Source organism: Ammospiza nelsoni, chromosome 27, assembly GCF_027579445.1.
Source record: "Ammospiza nelsoni isolate bAmmNel1 chromosome 27, bAmmNel1.pri, whole genome shotgun sequence".
Lineage (NCBI taxonomy): Eukaryota > Metazoa > Chordata > Aves > Passeriformes > Passerellidae > Ammospiza > Ammospiza nelsoni.
In genome coordinates this window covers 6,470,400-6,488,966 of record NC_080659.1, presented here as the reverse complement: position 1 = coordinate 6,488,966, position 18,567 = coordinate 6,470,400, and the positions used below count along the sequence as shown (strand labels likewise).

Sequence of the window (18,567 nt, the reverse complement as noted above, 5' to 3'; positions counted from 1 at the left end):
CCAGATCCAGATTTCCCCCCTCAGAGGACGGGCACTGCCCTGCCCTGTTCTGGGTTGTGGGGTCTGATCCCGATCCCGAAGCTCAGCGGGATCGGGGCTGTTTGGGGGATCGGGGCCGTGCTGAGCTGCAGCGGCCCCGATCCCACAGCAGCCCCCCGGCGCTGGGCCTGGCCGCGGTCCTGCTGCTCCTCAGCCTCGTCGCCCTCCTCATCCTCACCGGCGCCGTCGGCCTCGTCCACGACCCCCTGTTCTGCGGTGAGACCCCGGGGTGGGATTGGGGCTGGGGGCTGGGGGCTGGGGTTGTGGGACCCCATGGAGCAGGGATTTGGGATCTGGGGGGAATCAGTGGGACTCACACAGAGCAGAGGTTTGGGATCTGGGATCTGGGATTTGGGGGGAGCTGTGGGACCCACCAGGGAGCAGGAATGTGGGATTCGGTGTTTTGGGGGACCCTGCTCGGAGCAGGAATGTGGGATTCGGGATTTTGGGGGACCCTGCTCGGAGCAGGAATGTGGAATTCGGGGTTTTAGGGGATCCACGGGGAGCAGGAATGTGGGATTCGGGGTTTTGGGGACCCCGCACGGAGCCCCCCGCTCCCCGCAGTGCTCGTGGTGTTCTCCTTCGTATCGGCCGTGGATCTGCTGATCGCGCTGGAGGAGGACGGGCTCATCTCGGGCCTCATGGAGCTCTACGTGCGGGAGGTGCCGCCCTGCCCCGCACTCCCCGCACACCCCGCTCGGGGCTCCGGCACCCCCGGACCCCCGTGCGACCCTCCCGGTGTCCCCAGCCCCGGTGTGACCCCCCGGTGTCCCCGCAGGGCGATCCCCACCTGCGCACGGCTCACGGGCTCCTCACCTGCTACTGGGACGGCACCGTGCACTACGGGCTGTGCCTGGCCATGGCCGCGGCCGCGGGGCGCAGGTGGGCGGGGGCGAGAACCCCGAATTTCCTGGGGAGGGGGCTCAGGGGGGCGGGAAAATCCCGAATTTCCTGAGGAGGGGGCGCGGGGGTCGGGGAGAATTCCGGAGTTTCCTGAGGAGGGGACTAAATGATCCCGGGAGGGCTCGGGGAGCTGGAAAATCCCGAATTTCCTGAGGAGGGGGCTCAGGGGGGCGGGAAAATCCCGAATTTTAAGGCGGGTCTCGGGGGTGATCCAGGGGGAACGGGAGGGTGGAAAATGCCGAATTTTGAGGAGGGGGCTCGGGGGTGATCCAGGGGGAAGGGGAGGGTGGAAAATGCCGAATTGTGAGGAGGGGGCTCCCGCTGTCCCCGCAGGAAGAACTACCGGGGGCTGGGTCTCTTCTGGCTGGGCTCGCTGCTGATGAGCGCCGTGGTTTTCCTGCTGGGCAACCTGATCGGTACGGCCGTGGGGAGGGGGCTCGGGCCGGGCCCGACCCCCGGGAGGAGGAGGAGGAGGGGGAGGAAGGCTCCGAGCCCACCCCGCGCTCTCTCCCGCAGGGAAATACAGCCCCGAGCTGAGCCCGTCCTTCCTCCTCAACCTGCCCTACCTCCTCCTCCTCACCTGGGCCGGCCTCCGGCTGTTCCGGCAGCCCCGGGCGCGGCCGAGCCTCAGCCCCGAGCAGGTGAGGCCGGAGCCGGGGCGGTTTGGGGGCTCCCAGGGCTGGATCGGGGGGTGCGCACCCCAAAAACCCCGAAATTCCTCTGGCAGATCGCAGAGGAGCAGCGCAAACGCCTCTACCAGCGGCCCCAGGACCTGCTCCTCATCCTCATCCTCATCCTCACCGCAGCCTTCACCTTCTTCAGGGGGATGGTGAGGGCTGGGGGGCTGGGGGGGTCCTGGAGGGGCTCAGGGGGTCCTGGGGGGGTCAGGGGGTCCTGGGGGGTCTCAAGTGTCCTCGGGAGGGTTTTGGGTGTCCTGGAGCATCTCCGGGGTCCCAGGGACGGTTTTGGGGGTCCCTGGGAGGATCTCGGGGATCCCTGGGGAGGGTTTGGGGGTCCCTGGGAGGATCTCGGAGGTCCCGAGGAGGATCTTGGGGGTTCCGGGGAGGGTTTTGGGGTCCCAGGGAGGGTTTGGGGATCTCGGGGAGGGTTTGGGGGTCCCGGGGAGGATTTTGGGGATCCCGGGGAGTGTTTTGGGGTCCCAGGGAGGGTCCCCTGCCCTCGCCCCCCTGTGCCCCCCAGGTGGTGCTGGACTGCCCGGCCGATTCCTGCTTTGACTACACGTACCTGCACGAGCCCTACCTGCGCGACCCCGTGGGTTACCCCAAAGTGCAGGTGAGGGGGGGGCACAGCGCGGGACCCCCTCCAGGTGCCCCCGGAGCCACCCGGGGTGACAACTGGGTGTCCCCCAGATGCTGATCTACCTGTTCTACCTGCTGCCCTTCCTCATCCTCGCCATCTACGGGCTGGCCGTGCCCGGCTGCTCCTGGCTGCCCGACTGGAGCCTGGTGTTCGCGGGAGCCGTGGCGCAGGTGGGCGGCCCCAAAACCCCGGGATTTGGGGGAAAAAATCCCCAAAAGGGTGGCCCCAAAATCTCGGGATTTGGGGGAAAACATCCCAGCCAGGAAAAGGGTAAAGGGTTTGGGCTCGGTTTTGGGGTGGTAAATCCGGGATTTGGGGGGCACATCTCGGGTTTGTGGGGCAGATCCTGGTTTTGGGGGGCAGATCCCGATTTTGAGGGGCAGATTCCGGGTTTGGGGGGCAGATCCCGGGTTTGGGGGGCAGAGCACAGCTGCAGCTGCAAGTGGAGCAGCTTGCTTGACTGGCTGATAATTGACTCGGCCTCGGTGGATTTGGACAGAACCCGGGATTAGTGGGACAGAAATAGGATGGAGAGAGACGCAGGGCTATAGATAGGATGGGCTGGAGCCAAAAACCCCTCCGAGTTTGGGGCTTTGCACCTTTCAGGGGCGGAACTTTGCACTCTTTGTGATCGGGGATTTACGCCTTTCAGGTCCAAGGGTCTGCGCCCTTTGGGGCCGGGAATTTTGCACATTTTGGGGCCGGGATTCTGCCCCTTTTAGGGACGGGGTTGCATTCTTTGAGCCTGGGGGTTGCACCTTTTGGGGCCGGGGCTTTGCACCCTTTGGGGCGGGGGGCTCGCACCTTTTGGGGCCGCTCCCCCGTCACTGTCCCGCCCCACCGCGGTGTCCGCAGGCTCAGTTCGCCCACCTGGGCTCCTCGCTGCACTCCCGCACGCCGTTCCCGTACCAGACCCCCGAGGAGGTGCTCTGGAGTTTCCTGCTCTCCAACGCGCTGTACGCGCTGGGCCCGCAGCTCCTGGCGCTGCGCTGCCTGCGCGCCCCGGCCTTCTTCGTGCCCCCGGCCGGCCCGGGCCTGGCCCGCGCCAAAAAGTGCCAGTGACGGGTCCGGCTGGTGCCCCGGGGCTGCTGGCACCACCCTGGGACTGCTGTCACCTCTCTGGATCTGCTGGCACCTCCCTGGGGCTGCAGTCGCACGCTGGGTCCCGCTGTCCCCACCCCGGGGATCCCGCCCGGTGCCCCTCGCCCCGCTCTGAGCTGGGAGCGGAGATGTCCCCAGAGATGTCCCCAGAGATGTCCCCGAGGTTGTCCCTAGGGGTGTCCCCAGGGTGTCCCCAAAGGTGTCTCCAGAGATGTCCCCAAAAGTGTCCCCGGGAGTGTCCCCAGGGATGCTCCGGTCCCCCAAAAGCTGTGGGGGGACCTTGGGACGCTCGGCGGGGACATCGCTGCAGTCACAGCCCCGCCCGTGTGGGGCTGGCGGGGCCGCGGTCCCTCCCGGTGGGTCCCAATCCCGTCCCGGTCCTGTCCCGGTGGGTCCCGGTCCCGTCCCGGTGCCCCGGCTCGGGCTGGGGGGATTCGGGGGTGGCGACAGCGCCGGGGGGACGTTGGTGACAAAATAAAGGAGCCAAAGTTCGCTCCGAGCCCGTGTGCCCGCTGTGCCCAGGGAACGCCGGGGCTGGGCCGGGGTCCCTGCGGTGCCAGGGTGGGCTCAGGGTGGGATTTTGGGGGTGGTACCGGGGATTTTGGGGGGTGGGCAGACGGCGGGCGGGGGTGGTACCGGGTTTTTGGGGTGGCACCGCCGCGTGGGTGCCCGGGCTGGGGCGGGGTGGGCACAGCCGCCCTTGCGGCGCCCGCGGCGGGGATTTACCGGCTCCGGTTCCTGTGCCCGCAGCCCGGCCGGGGGTCCCGGCGGTGCCCGCGGCTCCGGGACGCACCGGGCGGGCCGGTGACCTTGGCGAGCGGCCGGTCCTGCGCAGCGCCAGCACCGGGGCAGGGCCGGGACGAGCTCCCGGTGTCGCAGCGGCGGCACCGGCGGAGCTACCGGAGGAGCCACCGGGGGAGGCACCGGGGGAGGCACCGGGGGAGGCACCGGGGGAGGCACCGGGGGAGGCAGCGGAGGAGTTACCGGCAGCACCGGCGGCCCCTCCCGCGGGCCGGCACCGGGCACACGGTGAGTGCGGGGCTGCGGCCGCCGCTCCCTCGCTGCGGGGCGGGCGCGGGGCACCGGGACGGGACCCCCGGCTGAGGGAGGGGCGCGGCGGGCGGGGGTCGCTCTCTGCGGGGCGGCGGCGGCGGGAACGGGGCTCCCCCCGCGCTGCGCTGTCCCCGCCCGGGCACCGGAGTCCCGCAGCCCCGGGGCCGCCGCCGCAGTGTCCCGCACTGCAACACCGCGCCGGGCCCGAGCGCCGCCACCGCCGCAGCCGCTGCCCCGAGACCCGCGGGGCTGCCCCGCTCCCGCTGCCCCCGCGGCGGCCACCGGAGAGCCCGGGGGGGGCTCCCGCTACCCCAGCCCCCGGACCGGGCACCGGGACCCCCGGGGCTGGGTGGGGGGTGCCCCGCTCCGTCTGCCCGGGCACCGGGGCTGCCCCGCTCGCCCCCAGCCCGGGCTGGGCACCGGGACCACCGGAGGGCTGCCCCTCTCCCCCTGCCCCCGATCGGGCACCGGGACCCCCGGGGGCTGCCCCGCTTTTCGTGCCCCCCGAGCGGACCCCGAGCCCCGGGCAGCGGCTGCCCCGCTCCCTTTGCGCTCCCTCTGCCCCCGGACACGGAGCGGTGACCGCCGGGGGTCTGTCCGTGCCCCTGCCCCCCGATGGGACCCCCGGGGGGCAGCCCCAGAGCCAGGCCGGCATTTGGGGCGCCCCCAGAGCGCGCGCTCCGCACCGCAGCCCCCCGAGCAGGGGGAGGCTCCCCCCGGCCCCTCCGCGCTGTCCTTGGGGAGGAGGCGCTGCCGGGGGTCTCGGGGGGCGCCGCTGCCCGCTCCGTGCCCATCGGTTCCCGTTCAGAGGTGCCATAAATAACGGGGGAGGTCCGGCCCGCTGCGGGATTCTCACCCCGCCTGGGAGCCCCGGGGCGCCCCGAGGTCAGAGCCGGGACCGGGGGGTCCCTGGGGGGCTCCGGGGGGCGCAGCGACCGCCCCAGCCCCGCCCGACCCCGCCTGGGCATGGGGCGGTGGCAGCGGGTGCGGGCACCCCTCGGGTGGGCACCCCTCGGGTGGGCATTCCCGGGCTGGGCATTCCCGGGGGTCCCCTCAGGCTCGGGGGGTCTGGGGGCGCTCAGGGCGCTGCTGTTCCCCCCCAGATGCGTCCCCAAAGCCCCTGGGCCGCCGGGCCCGCGGCGCTGCTGCTCCTCGCCGCCCTGGCGGCCCCCGAGGCGCTGCCCAACGCCCGCGGCAGGAAGAAGGTGGTTCATGTCATGGGTGAGTGGGGTCTGCCGTGGGGCTGGGGCGGGTCTGGGGTTGGGAAGCGCCCGCAGCCTTTGGGGTGCTGGGTTTAACGGCATCAAAGCGGGGCAGGGCTCTGATGTGGCCCCTCAGTCCTGTGAGAGCCACACTGGGGTTATCCCGATCTCTCCTTGGGGTTGGCAAAAAAGGGGAATTGCCCCCAAAGTGTGTCCCCATAGCGCCATCCCGCTTTGCCCCTAAAAAGAGGAACTCAACCCAATAGATGCTCCCACATCTCTATCCTACTTTGTCCCCAAATGTGACCTCACAGCCCCATCCTGCTTTGCCCCATAAAAAGGGGAACTCAACCCAATAGATGCTCCCACATCTCCATCCTTCCTTGCCCCTAAAAGCAGAGAATTTCCCCCAAAGTTCACCCCCCCATCCCCATCCTCCTTTACCCCATAGAAAGGGGAACTCAACCCAAAAGATGCTTCCATATCTCGATCCTACTTCGCCACCAAAAGAGAGGAATTCCCCCTAACATGTGACCCCACATCCTCATCTTTCCTGCCCCTAAAAGAGGAGAATTCACCCAAAATACACTCTTATCCCTCTTCGCCATGCCGTCCCTCCTGTGCCATCTCCGGCACGGTGGCGGTGCCCTGAGCCGTGCCCGTCCCGCAGAGGGTGACAGCGGCGCCGTGGTGGTGCAGACAGCCCCGGGCAAGGTGGTGACGCACCGCGGCGGCACCATCATCCTGCCCTGCCGCTACCACTACGACGTGAGCGCGCACGACCCGGCCGAGATCCGCCTCAAGTGGACCAAAGTGACGGAGCCCATGGCGTTCGTGGACGTGTTCGTGGCGCTGGGCAAGGCCCGCCGGGCGTTCGGGCCCTACCGCGGCCGCACGGCCCTGCAGGAGGACGGCGTGGGCGACGCGTCGCTCATCATCCGCAACGTGACCCTGCAGGACTACGGGCGCTACGAGTGCGAGGTGACCAACGAGCTCGAGGATGACACCGGCGTGGTCAAACTGGACCTGGAAGGTGGCTTGGGGTGTTCTCGGGCGGCATTCCCGGGATTTTCAGGGGCTGTGGGGTTGTTGTGGGGTTTTGGTGGTGGGGGGAATTTGGAGGGGTGGCTCATGGAGGTCGCGGGGTGACGGCTCAGAAAGCACCAGGGGACAGGGGGTGGCACAGGGAAAATGCTGCTTTAGGCGTTCAGGAGGTGGCAGAGGGGGTAAAGGATTTTTTAGTGGTTCAGAGGGCGCAGATTGGGGATGCCAGGGCTTGGCTGGACCCTGTGCAGGCACCACCGATGCTCCCAAACGGCAGAGCAGAATCTCCTGGAATCTGGGGTTCCCGGAGCTCCCAAAACCCGGATTCCCAGAACTCCTTGCAGAGGGACGATGAGCGAGATTTTCCAGGCGATTCTCCCAACCAGAATTCCCTTTTTCCCAAGCCCCAGAGCAGAATCTCCTGGAATGTGGGGTTCCTGGAACTCCCAGAACTCCTTGCAGAAGGACAAGGAGAGAGATTTTCCAGGCGATTCTCCCAACCAGAATTCCCATTTCCCCAAGCCCCAGAGCAGAATCTCCTGGAGTTTGGGGCTCCCTGCAGCCCCAAAACCCAGAACGCCCAAAACGCAATGCACAGGGACAATGAGCGGGATTTTCCAGGCGATTCTCCCCCGCTCCAAAGCCTCACCCCGATCCAAACCCACCCCAAACCAACCCCAACGCCACCCCTCGTTCTCAGGGGTGATTTTCCCGTACCACCCTCGCCTGGGGCGCTACACGCTGAACTTCCACGAGGCGCAGCAGGCGTGCCTGGAGCAGGACGGGATCCTGGCCTCGCACGACCAGCTGCACCAGGCGTGGCTGGAGGGCATGGACTGGTGCAACGCGGGCTGGCTGCAGGACGGCTCCGTGCAGTACCCGATCTCCCGGCCCCGCGAGCAGTGCGGCCGCAAGGACACGCCCGTGGGCGTCCGCAACTACGGCTACCGCCACAAGGAGAGCGAGCACTACGACGCCTTCTGCTTCACCTCCAACCTCAACGGTGAGGGAAACTGAGGCACGGAGGCTGCCCGTGCTGGGACGGGGAGGATGGAGTGGCGGGGTTGGAACTGAGTTTAAGGAAAAAAAAAAATTTAAGCCAAAATATCTTTTTTTTTTTTAAAGCCAAAATCTCCTCTTTCTGATCCAAAACCTCTTTTTTTTTTTCTGAAATCCAAGCCTTCTTTTTTAAATCCAAAGTGTCTTCTTTCTTAGCCAAAACCTCTTTTTTAACTCCAAAACCTCTTGTTTTTTGCCAAAACCTATTTCTTTTTAATCCAAACCCTCTTCTTTTTAACACAAAATCTTTCTTAGTCAAACCCGCTTTTTTTTTTTTTTTTTTTTTTTTTTTTTTTTTTTTTTAACCCAAGACCTCTTGGTTTTAGCCATAATCTCTTCTTTTTCATCCAAATGAAAAGAAATCCATAATCCCTTCTTTTTCATAGTTTTGTTTTTTGTTTTTTTTTTTTTTTTTTTTTTGTTGTTTTTTTGCAAAAACATGTTGTGTGGGTTTGGGGTTTTTTTTGTTTGTTTGTTTGTTTTTGGGGGTGTTTTTTTTGTTTTTTAACTAAAACCTCTTTTGTTTAAGGCAATGTTTTGGATGCTCCACAGAGCTTCCATCACCTCCAGCCCCCAAAACCGCGTTGGAGGCCCCACAGTGCTGATATCCCTCACCTTCCCCAACCTCCCCAAAACTTTTTGGGGTCTCCACAGGGCTTCCATCCATTCCCAAAAAACGCTTCGGGGGCGGCTCCAGAGCGGGGGCTCCCCCACCCCGCGGGACCGAGGACGCTCCATCCCCTTCATCCCCCCTTTTTCCAGGCAAAGTTTATTTCCTGAAGACCTTCCGCAAGCTGAGCTACGCGGAGGCCGTGCAGGCGTGCAAGAGCAACGGCGCGGCCGTGGCCAAGGTGGGCCAGCTGTACGCGGCCTGGAAGCTGCAGCTGCTGGACCGCTGCGAGGCGGGCTGGCTGGAGGACGGCAGCATCCGCTACCCCATCGTGAACCCCCGCGCCCGCTGCGGCGGCCGCGAGCCCGGCGTGCGCAACCTCGGCTTCCCCGACAAGAAGTACAAGCTCTTCGGCGTGTACTGCTTCAAAAAGGCCGGGGACGCGCCGCCCGTGGTGGCCGCGGGCTTCCCCAAGCGCGTGTGAGGGTTCGGGGCGCTCGGGCAGCGCGCCCGGGTTTGGGATTTGGGGTTCGGGGTTTGGGCCGAGCCCCGCGCGGCGCGGGGAGCTGCGGGCAGCCCCCGCCGGGACCGAGAGGCGGCGGCGGCGCGGGCTGGCGGCCCCGGGGGCGCTTGGGGGCCCCGGGGCGGCGGGAGGGGCCGGGCTCGGTGAGCCCCGCCGGGAGCCTGCGCCCCGGCCCGGAGCGGCTCCCGCTCCCGCAGCTCTCGCTTCTCGGCGCGCCTGTTGCATGCGCTAAAGCGCCGCAGAGCCCCCGCCCTCCTCATCCTCGTCCTCATCCTCATCCTCATCCTCATCCTCATCCTCATCCTCATCCTCATCCTCATCCTCATCCTCATCCTCATCCTCATCCTCATCCTCATCCTCATCCTCAGCCCGTCCCCGCGCTGAACGAGCTCGAAATCTCCCCGTGGCGCTGGGCGAGGATTGGGGGCGCCGGGTTTGGCTCCGTCCGGGGTCCCGCAGCCCCCGGGGCAGCTCCCGCTTGGCTTGGCCGGAGCGGGGAGGGCCGGGGGGCAGCGGGCGCTGTGCCCACCCGGCCGGGCACCGCCGCAGGCTTTGGCAGCCCTGGACGTAGATGAAATAAAAGCTTCGGCCGCTTTGGAGAGCTGAGCGCGGCTCCGCTGTGTCCTTGGGCAGCCCGGGGGGCTCCGGGCCCGCTCCCCGCTCGCCCGGGGCATCCTTGGATCGGTCGGGGCTGGATCCAAGGAGCGGCAGCAGCAGCGGAGCCGCCCCGCGGGGTCACAGAGCTGGCAGGGGGCACCGCGAGGGTGGCACGGGTGGGGACCCCCGGTCCGGAGGGGCTCGGGACGCGCTCCAGCTGAGCACAGCCCGTAAATCACCTTTAACGACTGGAAATAAATGTCCGGGAGGGGACAGTGGGGCCGTGGGTGACAGGGGCCGGGGGAACCTCGGGGGCGGGTGATGGAGGGTGTTTTGGGCAGGAATCACCCCAAAAAATCCATTGGCGTCTCTCTATCTCGAGGGGGACACAGGTGACGGCCACCACCGCGAGCAGGTGGAGGATGTGACACGGGGGGCCCTGGGGGACAGTTTGGGACAATTCGGAATTGATGGGGGCGGTGAGAGGAGGCAGCTGGGGAGCGGCGCCAGGCGGGGGACACATCCCAGGTTCCGCAGGGGACACGTCCCGGGGTCCCCAGGAAAGGGCTGGTGTCGCTCAACTGTTAAAAAAGTTTATTAAAATGTCCAGCAGTACAGAAAGGCAGAGTCAGAAATGGGGAGGGGGCGCCAGGAGGGGGGCGGGGAGGGGACACGGCAGTCACGTCGCAAACAGCAGAGGTCGGAAAGCGCCGCACACACACACACACACGCCAACTCCAACGGGGACCCGAAACGAGCGGAGAGGGGACAGAACCAAACCGAGCACCCCCAGAGCGGGACAGTGACCCCGCAGCCGCCGTGTCCCCCCCGCCCCAGCCGTGCCGGCCGCGGGGACGCCCCGGGGAGCTGGGGCGGGGAAATGGAGGGGGGGGGGGCTGCTAAAAAAACCAGAGCCGCCCCGGGTGGGACCGGGGGGCTGCCTGATTCAGCCCCGGTCTGGGGACAGGGACAGAGCCCAGCTTGGGGGGTCCCCGTGGGGGCTGGGGGCCCAGCCCGGGCCGGGGGCTGAGCGCGGGACATGCAGGGAGGGCTGGGGGCGCACACGCAGCCGCCCCCTCCGGATCCTATTCCCTACGGGGCCGGGCATCCTACGGAGCTAAAGCCAAAAGGGGGCTAAAAAAGGGGTGCGGGAGGGGTGGGACGGGGCCGGGGGGCGCCACCACCGCCCCCGGGGACCCCGTTGTGCTCGCCCGGCTCTAGAAGTAGTGGCCCTCCTCCATCCAGTCCAGCCGGAGGCGCTGGCGGCGTTTCCGCCGCTCCTTGCGCGGTTTGTGGTGGTGGTGCTGGTGGTGCGGGTGGCTGTGCCGGTGCCGCCGGTGCCGCCGCGCTCGGTGCGACCGCCTGGCTAACGGGGGCAAGGCGGGGCACGCGGGGGGGTCAGCCCCGGGTTCGGGACCCTTCCCACGGGGATCAGCCCCTCCCGGGTGCCCCACTAACGTTTTGTGCAGAGGATTTTGGGCCGGTCCCACTTGCCGCTGCTGTGGCACCTGATGGTGGGCACGTGGCGCTGGGTGAAGCCCTCGTGGCACTGGTAGCGCACGCTGGAGTGGATGTTGTACCGCTCCCTCCTCTTCCCCACCGGGAAAGCGTTCGGCACCTCCGGGGGGGGCCCGCACAGCACTGGGAACGGGGGGCACAGAGCTCCGTCACCCCCCGTTACTGGGAGGGGACAAGGGACAGCGGTCCGGGACACCCAGGAGCCCCCCCGGCCACCCCTGGGGACACCGCTGTTGGCTTCGGGACAGGCTCGTCCGTCAGGGTGGCAGCGAGCTGTCTGTCCCCAGGGTTTAATTGGCTAATTAATGGCCTTATTGGGGCGTCATTAGTGCGCGGGGTGGGGAGGAGCAGCTGGAGGTTAATGGAACTTCCCGAGGTAAGGAATGGGAATTTAATGGGTTCGAAGGGAGCAAATTAAACAAACCCGAGCGCTGAGGGAGGGATTGAGCGCGGGGAAAGAGGAAAAAATGGAGATTTAGGGGCGAACTGCGGGAGTTGGCCTGGGAGAGGGGCTGGGGATGGGTCTGGGGGCTGCGGGGTGGGGACAGGGACACCGGCACTGCGGGATGGGGACACGGGGACCTGTGGGATGGGAACACCAGGGACTGCGGGACGGGGACACCTGCGGGATGGGGGCGCTACCTGTGCCCTTCTTGCAGATGTAGGGCAGGTTGTAGTTGCAGGGGCACGTCGTTCCACTTGCCGATCTCGTGGGACACGAGCACCACGCAGTCCTCACCGCCCGCGAAGAAGTTGTCGGGCTGGTTCTCCCGCCAGTTCTCGTATTGCTGCGGGGCCCACCGGAGCGGGTGACGCCCCCCGCACCCCCTCCCCGCACCCCGAGGCCCCCGAGCCCCCCAAGTCCTCACCAAGGCGGTGTTGTCGGTCCACTGGAAGTCCTGCTCCACGATGCGGTCGTTGAGGCCGATCCAGGTGTTCTCGTGGCCGAAGCCTGCGGGGAGAGGGCACCCGCGGCTCGCACGGAGGGGGCGAGCGGAGCCCGGGGAGGGGGGATCGGGGGATTGGGGACCCCCGGCGCACCGTTGATGAAGGCGTGCTCCTCCTGCGAGTGGATGCTGGTGAGGTGCCCGGCCCGGCGCCGGCAGTCGCGCTCCGCGTCCTCCCAGGAGCGCCGGCGGGCGAAGTAGCGGTAGCAGTGGCCCTGGAACTTGTGCCAGTTGTGGTCACAGCCCTCCGTGTCTGGGGGACAGCGCGACAGTGGCGGCACAGCCAGGGAGCGACCCCAGCCCCGCCTGGCGGGATCTGTGTCCCCTTCCGCGGGGTCCAGCGGTGACACAGCCGGGCCGGGGGACACCGGGGGACACCGGGGGACACCGGGGGGACACCGGGGGACACCGGGGCTGTCCACACCTTTCTCGCAGCGGCTGCCGCCGTAGCTGGGCAGGCAGAGGCACACGAATGAATTGACCTCGTCGATGCAGGTGCCGCCGTTCTGGCACGGGCTGGACAGGCAGTCATCGATGTCTGCGGGGACAGCGGCAGCTGCGGGCGCGGCGACACCAGCGAGCGGGGAGGGGACACCGCGCAGCGCCCGGAGCCGCGGGGCCGCCCACGCCCGGTGCCCGGCACTCACCGATCTCGCAGTTCTCGCCGGTGAAGCCCGGGGCGCAGCTGCAGCCGCACACGGTGCCGTTGGCGCGGCTCGTCCCGCCGTGCAGGCACGGGTTGCTCTGGCACGGGTCCGGCGGCGCTGCGGGACGGCACCGGCGCCCTGAGCCAGCCTGGGGGGCGCGGTGCCACCCCCGCTGCCGCCCCATCGGCTCCGAGCGAGGAAATTGGGATAAAAGGAGCGACACCGCCCAAACCTCCGCCTCAAAGCCTCCCACAGCCCCGGTGCCCGCCGCTCACCGTGCCCGCGGCTCACCGTGCCCGCTGGCGTTGCCGGTGCCCGCCCAGGCCAACAGCTCCCGCTCGTCCAGCGCCGGCTCCTCCCCGCTGCCGCTGTCGGTGTCCAGCAGCGGGGACCCCCCCGGGCTCCCCAGCTCGGGCTCCGCTGAGGGCTCCGGGAGCAGCCCCGAGCTCGGGGACCCGGCGGGCTCCGTTCCCCCGGCCTGGGGGGCACCGGGGGACGGCCAGGGCCCGCGGGTGGCGGAGCCGAGGGGCGCGGGGGGCTCCTCCCGCCTGGCCTCGCCGGACGCGTCCTCCTCGCCGGGGGCCGGTGGGGTCGGGGGCCCGGGGGTGGCGCGGGGGGACAGGAGGAGCTGCTCGGCCGCCCCCGGCCCCGGCTCGGAGCGCTGGGTGGGCTGCGGGTCTGGGGGAGCGAAGCCTGCGGAGCCCTCCTCGGCCCCCGGCTCCAGCAGCGCCGGCTCCTCCGGCCGCTCCGCGCCGGCCCACAGCAGCGCCTCGGTGCCCGCGGGGGACGGGGACGGTGAGGGGACACCCCAGGCCGGGGGGGACGCGGCCGTTTCGGTGCTGGGCTCGGCTGCGCCATTCCCGACACCCCTGGATTCCTCCGGCTGCTCCTGGCGGGGCTCGGCCGCCCCTTTGGGAGCCGTGGGGCCGGAGCGGCCCCGGGGCGCGGGAGGAGCCCCCTCGCTGTGGCCGGGGGCGGCAGGGTGTCCCTCGGAGGGACCCTCCGGCTCCAGGAACGTCACCGCCTTCCTCTGCCGCTCCAGCGCGCCGTCCCCCGCGGCCCCGCTGCCGTCGCTGCCGTCCCCGCGGGGCTGCGGGGGCAGCTCGGGACCCTCGGCCACCAGCGGGGCCGGGGGCAGCGGCGGCAGCGGGGGCGCGGAGCCCTCCCGGGACGGGCCGTCCCCGGAGAAGTCCTCGGTGCCTTCCGCGGGTGGCCTCGGGGAGTCCCCGCGGGCGCTGGCCGTGTCGCGGTGTCCCCGAGCGTCGCGGGGAACGGCGGGGGACGGCGGCGGCACGGGCGGGGTCCCCGCGGGGGTCCCCGGATCCGCCGGGGCGGTGGCGGCGGCCACGAACCCTGCAAGAGACGGCGCGGCCACGGTGTCACCGAGCGGTGACCGCGCCGGGAGCCGCGCCCGTGTCCGGGGTCACTCACCGGGGCTGGGGTCCTCCTGCAGCGCGTTGGGGGACGCCTGGGGACCCTCCCGCCGGGGGCTCTCGCTGCCGCCTCGGGGGGGGCTCCACAGCTCCACGGCATTGGCCGCGGCTCCCCGCACCTCCTGCGCCAGCGCGGGGGGCCTGGGTGACGGTCCCCGCTGCCACCGCGGGGTCCCCAGAGGTGACGATTCCCGCTGTCACCGCGGGGTCCCGGTGCCGCTGGAGCTGGAAGTAGCGCCCGTTGAGGCCGGGGTAGCTCCGCCTCGGGGCGCTGGAGCTGCCCGGGGTGGTGCCGGGGGGCTCCGGGGCCGCCCTGGGGACCGTGCCCAGCCCAGGCGGTGACAAGGACGGGCCGGCGCTGCGCTCCGGGGCTGGGCCGTGGGGATGGGCCGGGAGGGTGCCCGGGGGTCCCGCGGGGTCTCCTCGGGCCGCGCTGGCGCTCGGAGGGTCCCGCCGGGCGCTCTCGGCATCCACCGCGTTCAGAGGCTCCTCCTCGTGGGGCCAGGCCGGCGCGGTGGCCGCGGTGGGCGGCGGGGATGCGGCACGGCCCGCGGGCAGCCCCGGAGCCGCCGGTGCCGGTGCCGGTGGCGGGGCCGTGCCAGGGCGGTCACCGCGCGGTGTCCCCGCGCCGCCGCCGCCCGCCCGCAGCTGCTCGTCCTCATCGCCGCCCGGCGCCGCGGGCCCCGGCGGGGACAGGAGGTCGTGGCGGTCGCGGGGGACGTCGCGGGTGTCCCCCGACGTGCCCGGGTCCTCGCCGTGCTCCACCAGCACGTTGTCGCTGCCCGGCGGGTCGGGCGTGGGCGGCACCGGCAGCACCGGCGGCTCCGCGTCACCGGGACCCGCGGCTGTGGGGACAGCACGGGGGTCAGCGGTGCCACCGAGGGCACCCGGGGGTCCCGCAGCTCCCTCAGCACCGAGCACGGCATCCCCCGCCCCGCAGCCGGGCGGAGCTGAGCTCCCTCCCAGCGCCGCCCCCCTCATTTATCTCATTAATTCCCCAATTAAATATTAATCCGCAGCAATTTTCCCCGCGGGAAGGAGGGAGCGGCGGGGGGCTCCGGGGGGCGGCTCGGGGGTCCCCCTCACCTTTGTAGCAGTAAGCGTCGAACCGGGAGGCGGCGGGGGGGAAGCCGGTGCGGTTCGGGAACTGGTAGAGGGTGCGCACGCCCGGGGCCTCGCCCCCGCACTTGGGGCGCGCCTGGCGGATGGGGTAGCGCACGCTGCCGTCCGCCAGCCAGCCCGGGTCGCACTGGTCCAGGCCCTGTCGCCAGGCCAGGTAGAGCTGGCCCGTGGTGGCCAGCGCTGCCCCGCGGCTGCGGCAGTGCCGGCGGGCGCCCTGCCAGGTGAAGCGCCCCGGAGCCGTGGCGTAGAACACGGTCCCTGCGGAGAGGGGGCTCTTGGGGACGCCGCGACACGAGGGGGATGGCGCTTTTGGGGTGGCCCCGTGGCCTGAGCGCTGTGGCAACGCTCGGTGGCGGTGCCAAGGATGGCACGGAGCGCTGGCACCCACGCGGACCCGCTGGGCAGGGACGCCCGGAGGGGTGGCCGTGGAGGGACATCGTGGGGACACCATGGCCATGGAGGGGCATCGTGGGCACCCGGCCGTGCCAAGGACACGGAGGGACATCCTGGGCACCCAGCCGTGCCATGGTGGGGAAGGGACATCCCTGGGCACCCAGCTGTGCCATGGACACAGAGGGATATCGTGGGGACACCATGGCCGGGAAGGGACACCCTGGGCACCCGGCCATGCCATGGCCACAAAGGGACATCCCTGGGCACCCAGCCAGCCACACTGTGACCGCGGAGGGACAACGCGGGCACCCAGCCACACCATGGCCAGGGGAAGGACAGGGACACCCCTGGGCACCCAGCCGTGCTCGTGGCCAGGCCGTGGGCACGCAGGGACCCCCTGGGCACGCAGGGACCCCCCCGGGACCCCCCGGGCACCCTCCCGGCGCGCAGCCCTTGCCTCGCAGCTCCCGGGAGTAGCAGTACACATCGTAGCGCTCCTCGGGCTCCCTGCGGCCGTAGCTGCGCACGCCGGGGAGGCTCTCGCGGTCTCCGTAGCAGCCGGGCCGGGACAGGGTGATGGGGTACCTGCCGGGAGGGGCACGGTGGGCGCGGGGCTCCGCGAGGAGGGCGGCCCGGGGTGCCCGGGGGTGCCCGGGGGTTCCTGGGGGCTCCCAGAGTGGCCAGGCGATGGCCCGGGGGTGCCCGGAGTGGGCAGGGGTGGTTTGGGGGCGGTCTGGGGGGTGCTTTGGAGGCTGGCCCGCCCCGCGCTCTCACCGCACGCTCTGGTCGCTCAGCCAGCCCGCGTCGCAGTTGTCGTAGCCGTCCTCGAAGGCGGCCTGGAGGTGCTGGGGGGAGGCGATGACGGCGGAGTTGTCGCGACAGGCGCGGCGGGCGGCGGGGAAGCTCAGCGCGTAGCGCTCGCCCGCGGGCCGGTAGTGGAACACAACGCCTGGGGACAGCGAGAGGGGACATGGGGCAGCAGGACGCGGCTGCGGGGATGCGGGGCTGGCACGGGGTGCGGGGCTGGCACGGGGTGCGGGGCTGGCACGGGGTGCAGAACTGGGACGGGGTTTCGGGTTCATGGGGTGCCCAACTGCCATGGGGCACTTGGGACACGGCTTGTAGGGGGTACATGGAGGGGAGAGCTGCCATGGGGTACGGGGAGAAAATAGGGTGCAGGGAGTAAATTGTGTGAAGGGAATAAATGGGGCTCACAGTTCTCATGGGGTGCAGGGAACAGATGGGGTGCCCAGTTCTCACGGGGTGCCCAGCTCTCATGGGGTGCCCAGCTCTCACGGGGTGCCCAGCTCACCCTGAATGCCCATCCCACCCACCCTCCCTCAGCGCCAGGGGCTGCACGACCGCCCCAGCGCCCCCCTGGCCGTGCCCCATGGCCGTGCCCGCTCACCCGTCACCTCCAGCGGCAGCAGGTCCTGCTCATCGTCGATGCCCGCCACCACCTCGCAGCGGTAGAGCCCCGCGTCGCTGGCGCGGGCCGCCCGCAGCTGCAGCGAGGCGTTGGAGCGGTCGCGGCCGTAGCCGGGCAGCGCCACCCGGCCCTCGTAGGCCCGCACCACCTTCACGGCGCTCTCCTTGGCCACCAGGACGGGCGCGTCCTCCCGCTGGCCGCCGGCCGAGCGCACCTTGCTCCATTTGACGCGCGGCGGCTCCGGGGGCTCGTTGGGGCCCAGCGAGGCCGGGGGGTGCAGCAGGAAGAGGCAGGGCAGGGTCGCGGGCTCGCCCAGCCCCACGCGCACCGCCTGGTGCTGCACCCGGGTGATGTGGATCACCTTCCCCTCGTCCTGCGCGCCTGCGGGGACAGCGGCGCGGCTGCCCCGGGGGTTTGGGCACGGCACGGAGGGTTGGGGGCATGGCAGGGTGTGGGGGGCTCCGCTGAGCCCCCCAGGAGGGGCAGGAACGGGATGATGGGGTGGGATAAAGCGCGGCCGCCCCATCGAGCGGCTGCAGCCCGGCCGTGACCCCTCTGGGGCGGAACCCCCACTCGGAGGGGTCCGCGCCCCTCCCCGGGGTGCTGCCCGGCCCCTCGGGGTGTCCCCAGGGTGAGGGCGCTGCTCTGCACCCATGGGTGCCACTCGGCTCCCGGGGGACACCAGCGCGCCTGGCCCTGCCACCACAGGGGGATCGCTCGCCAAGGACGCCCCCGAGCCCGGTGGCACGGGGAAAAGCCCCCCCGTGCTGGGATAAAGCGTGGCAGGACCGTGACCGCCCTCTCCTCATCCTCCTCCTCCTCTTCCTCCCGCGCTAATCCCGTCCCAGCCTGTGCAGGCTCCCAGCGCCGCCGCAAATCCCCCGCGTCTCGGGCCCCCCTGGAGCCCCCAGTGGGGTCAGGGACCAGCGGGGGGCCGGGGACAGCCACTAATCCCCCCCTCTCCCACGGGGCCTTCCTCCCCCCCGGGGCCTTCCTCCCCCTCCCTCTCAGCCCTCGGCTCATCGGGGCACAGGGAGCGCTTCGGGCTGGGCGACCCCAAATCCCCCCGATCCCAAAGCCCCGGATCCCAAAATGCCCCGGTCCCAAAGCCCCCGATCCCCAAGCCCCCCGACCCCAAACCCCCCGATCCCAAACCCCCCGATCCCAAAGCCCCCTATCTCAAAACCCCCCGATCCCCAAACCCCCGGTCCCGAAGCCCCCCGAGCAGCGGTGTCCCCGAAGCCGGGGGGGACAGGGGGGGACACGGCTCCGAGCCGCGGCAAATCCCCGGGGGGCTCAGCCGGGCCTGGGGAGGGGGATTTAAGGATTTGCGGTCTCGCCTGCAGCGATCCCAGCGGAGGGAGGGGGCCTGGGGGCTTCTCCCTCCCTAATCCCACGGCGGCCCCAGCCCTGCCCGGGATTTATTGATGAACTGGCCCCGAGCTCATCATTAATTGCCGTTCGCTCCCTAACGAGCCCCGGCCGCCGAGCACTTACCCAGGACGGCGATGGGGAGCAGGGAGAGCCCGAGCAGGACCCAGCAGGCGGCATCCCCCATCACAGGGACCATCCTGGACCTGCGGGCACAGCGGGGCTGCCAGGCCGTGCCAGGCCGTGCCATGCTGGA

At 69.8% G+C, this 18,567-nt stretch overlaps 3 protein-coding genes across 3 annotated transcripts; 2 read left to right on the top strand and 1 right to left on the bottom strand.

Annotated features, from left to right (window-relative positions):
- Positions 1–154: 154 nt before the first annotated feature.
- Positions 155–3,420, top strand: TM6SF2 (transmembrane 6 superfamily member 2). The gene is made up of 9 exons (XM_059489781.1): positions 155–255; positions 604–701; positions 818–921; positions 1,276–1,358; positions 1,459–1,583; positions 1,670–1,771; positions 2,143–2,235; positions 2,313–2,432; positions 3,118–3,420. Exons 2-9 carry the CDS (start codon positions 681–683, stop codon positions 3,322–3,324), a joined length of 855 nt encoding a protein of 284 aa, XP_059345764.1. The 5' UTR covers positions 155–255; positions 604–680; the 3' UTR covers positions 3,325–3,420.
- Positions 3,421–5,519: 2,099 nt separating this feature from the next.
- On the top strand, positions 5,520–8,815 carry HAPLN4 (hyaluronan and proteoglycan link protein 4). Its single transcript, XM_059489836.1, has 4 exons — positions 5,520–5,637; positions 6,289–6,651; positions 7,363–7,665; positions 8,484–8,815. Exons 1-4 carry the CDS (start codon positions 5,520–5,522, stop codon positions 8,813–8,815), a joined length of 1,116 nt encoding a protein of 371 aa, XP_059345819.1.
- Positions 8,816–10,125: 1,310 nt separating this feature from the next.
- On the bottom strand, positions 10,126–18,510 carry NCAN (neurocan). Its single transcript, XM_059489604.1, is given in 16 exon segments — positions 10,126–10,817; positions 10,910–11,092; positions 11,612–11,654; positions 11,656–11,757; positions 11,839–11,921; positions 12,011–12,169; positions 12,341–12,454; positions 12,564–12,680; positions 12,855–13,916; positions 13,995–14,133; positions 14,135–14,841; positions 15,083–15,376; positions 15,969–16,096; positions 16,286–16,460; positions 16,920–17,321; positions 18,438–18,510. Coding segments are annotated over 16 exon segments (3,930 nt in total). The 3' UTR covers positions 10,126–10,668.
- Between the last annotated feature and the right edge of the window lie 57 nt (positions 18,511–18,567).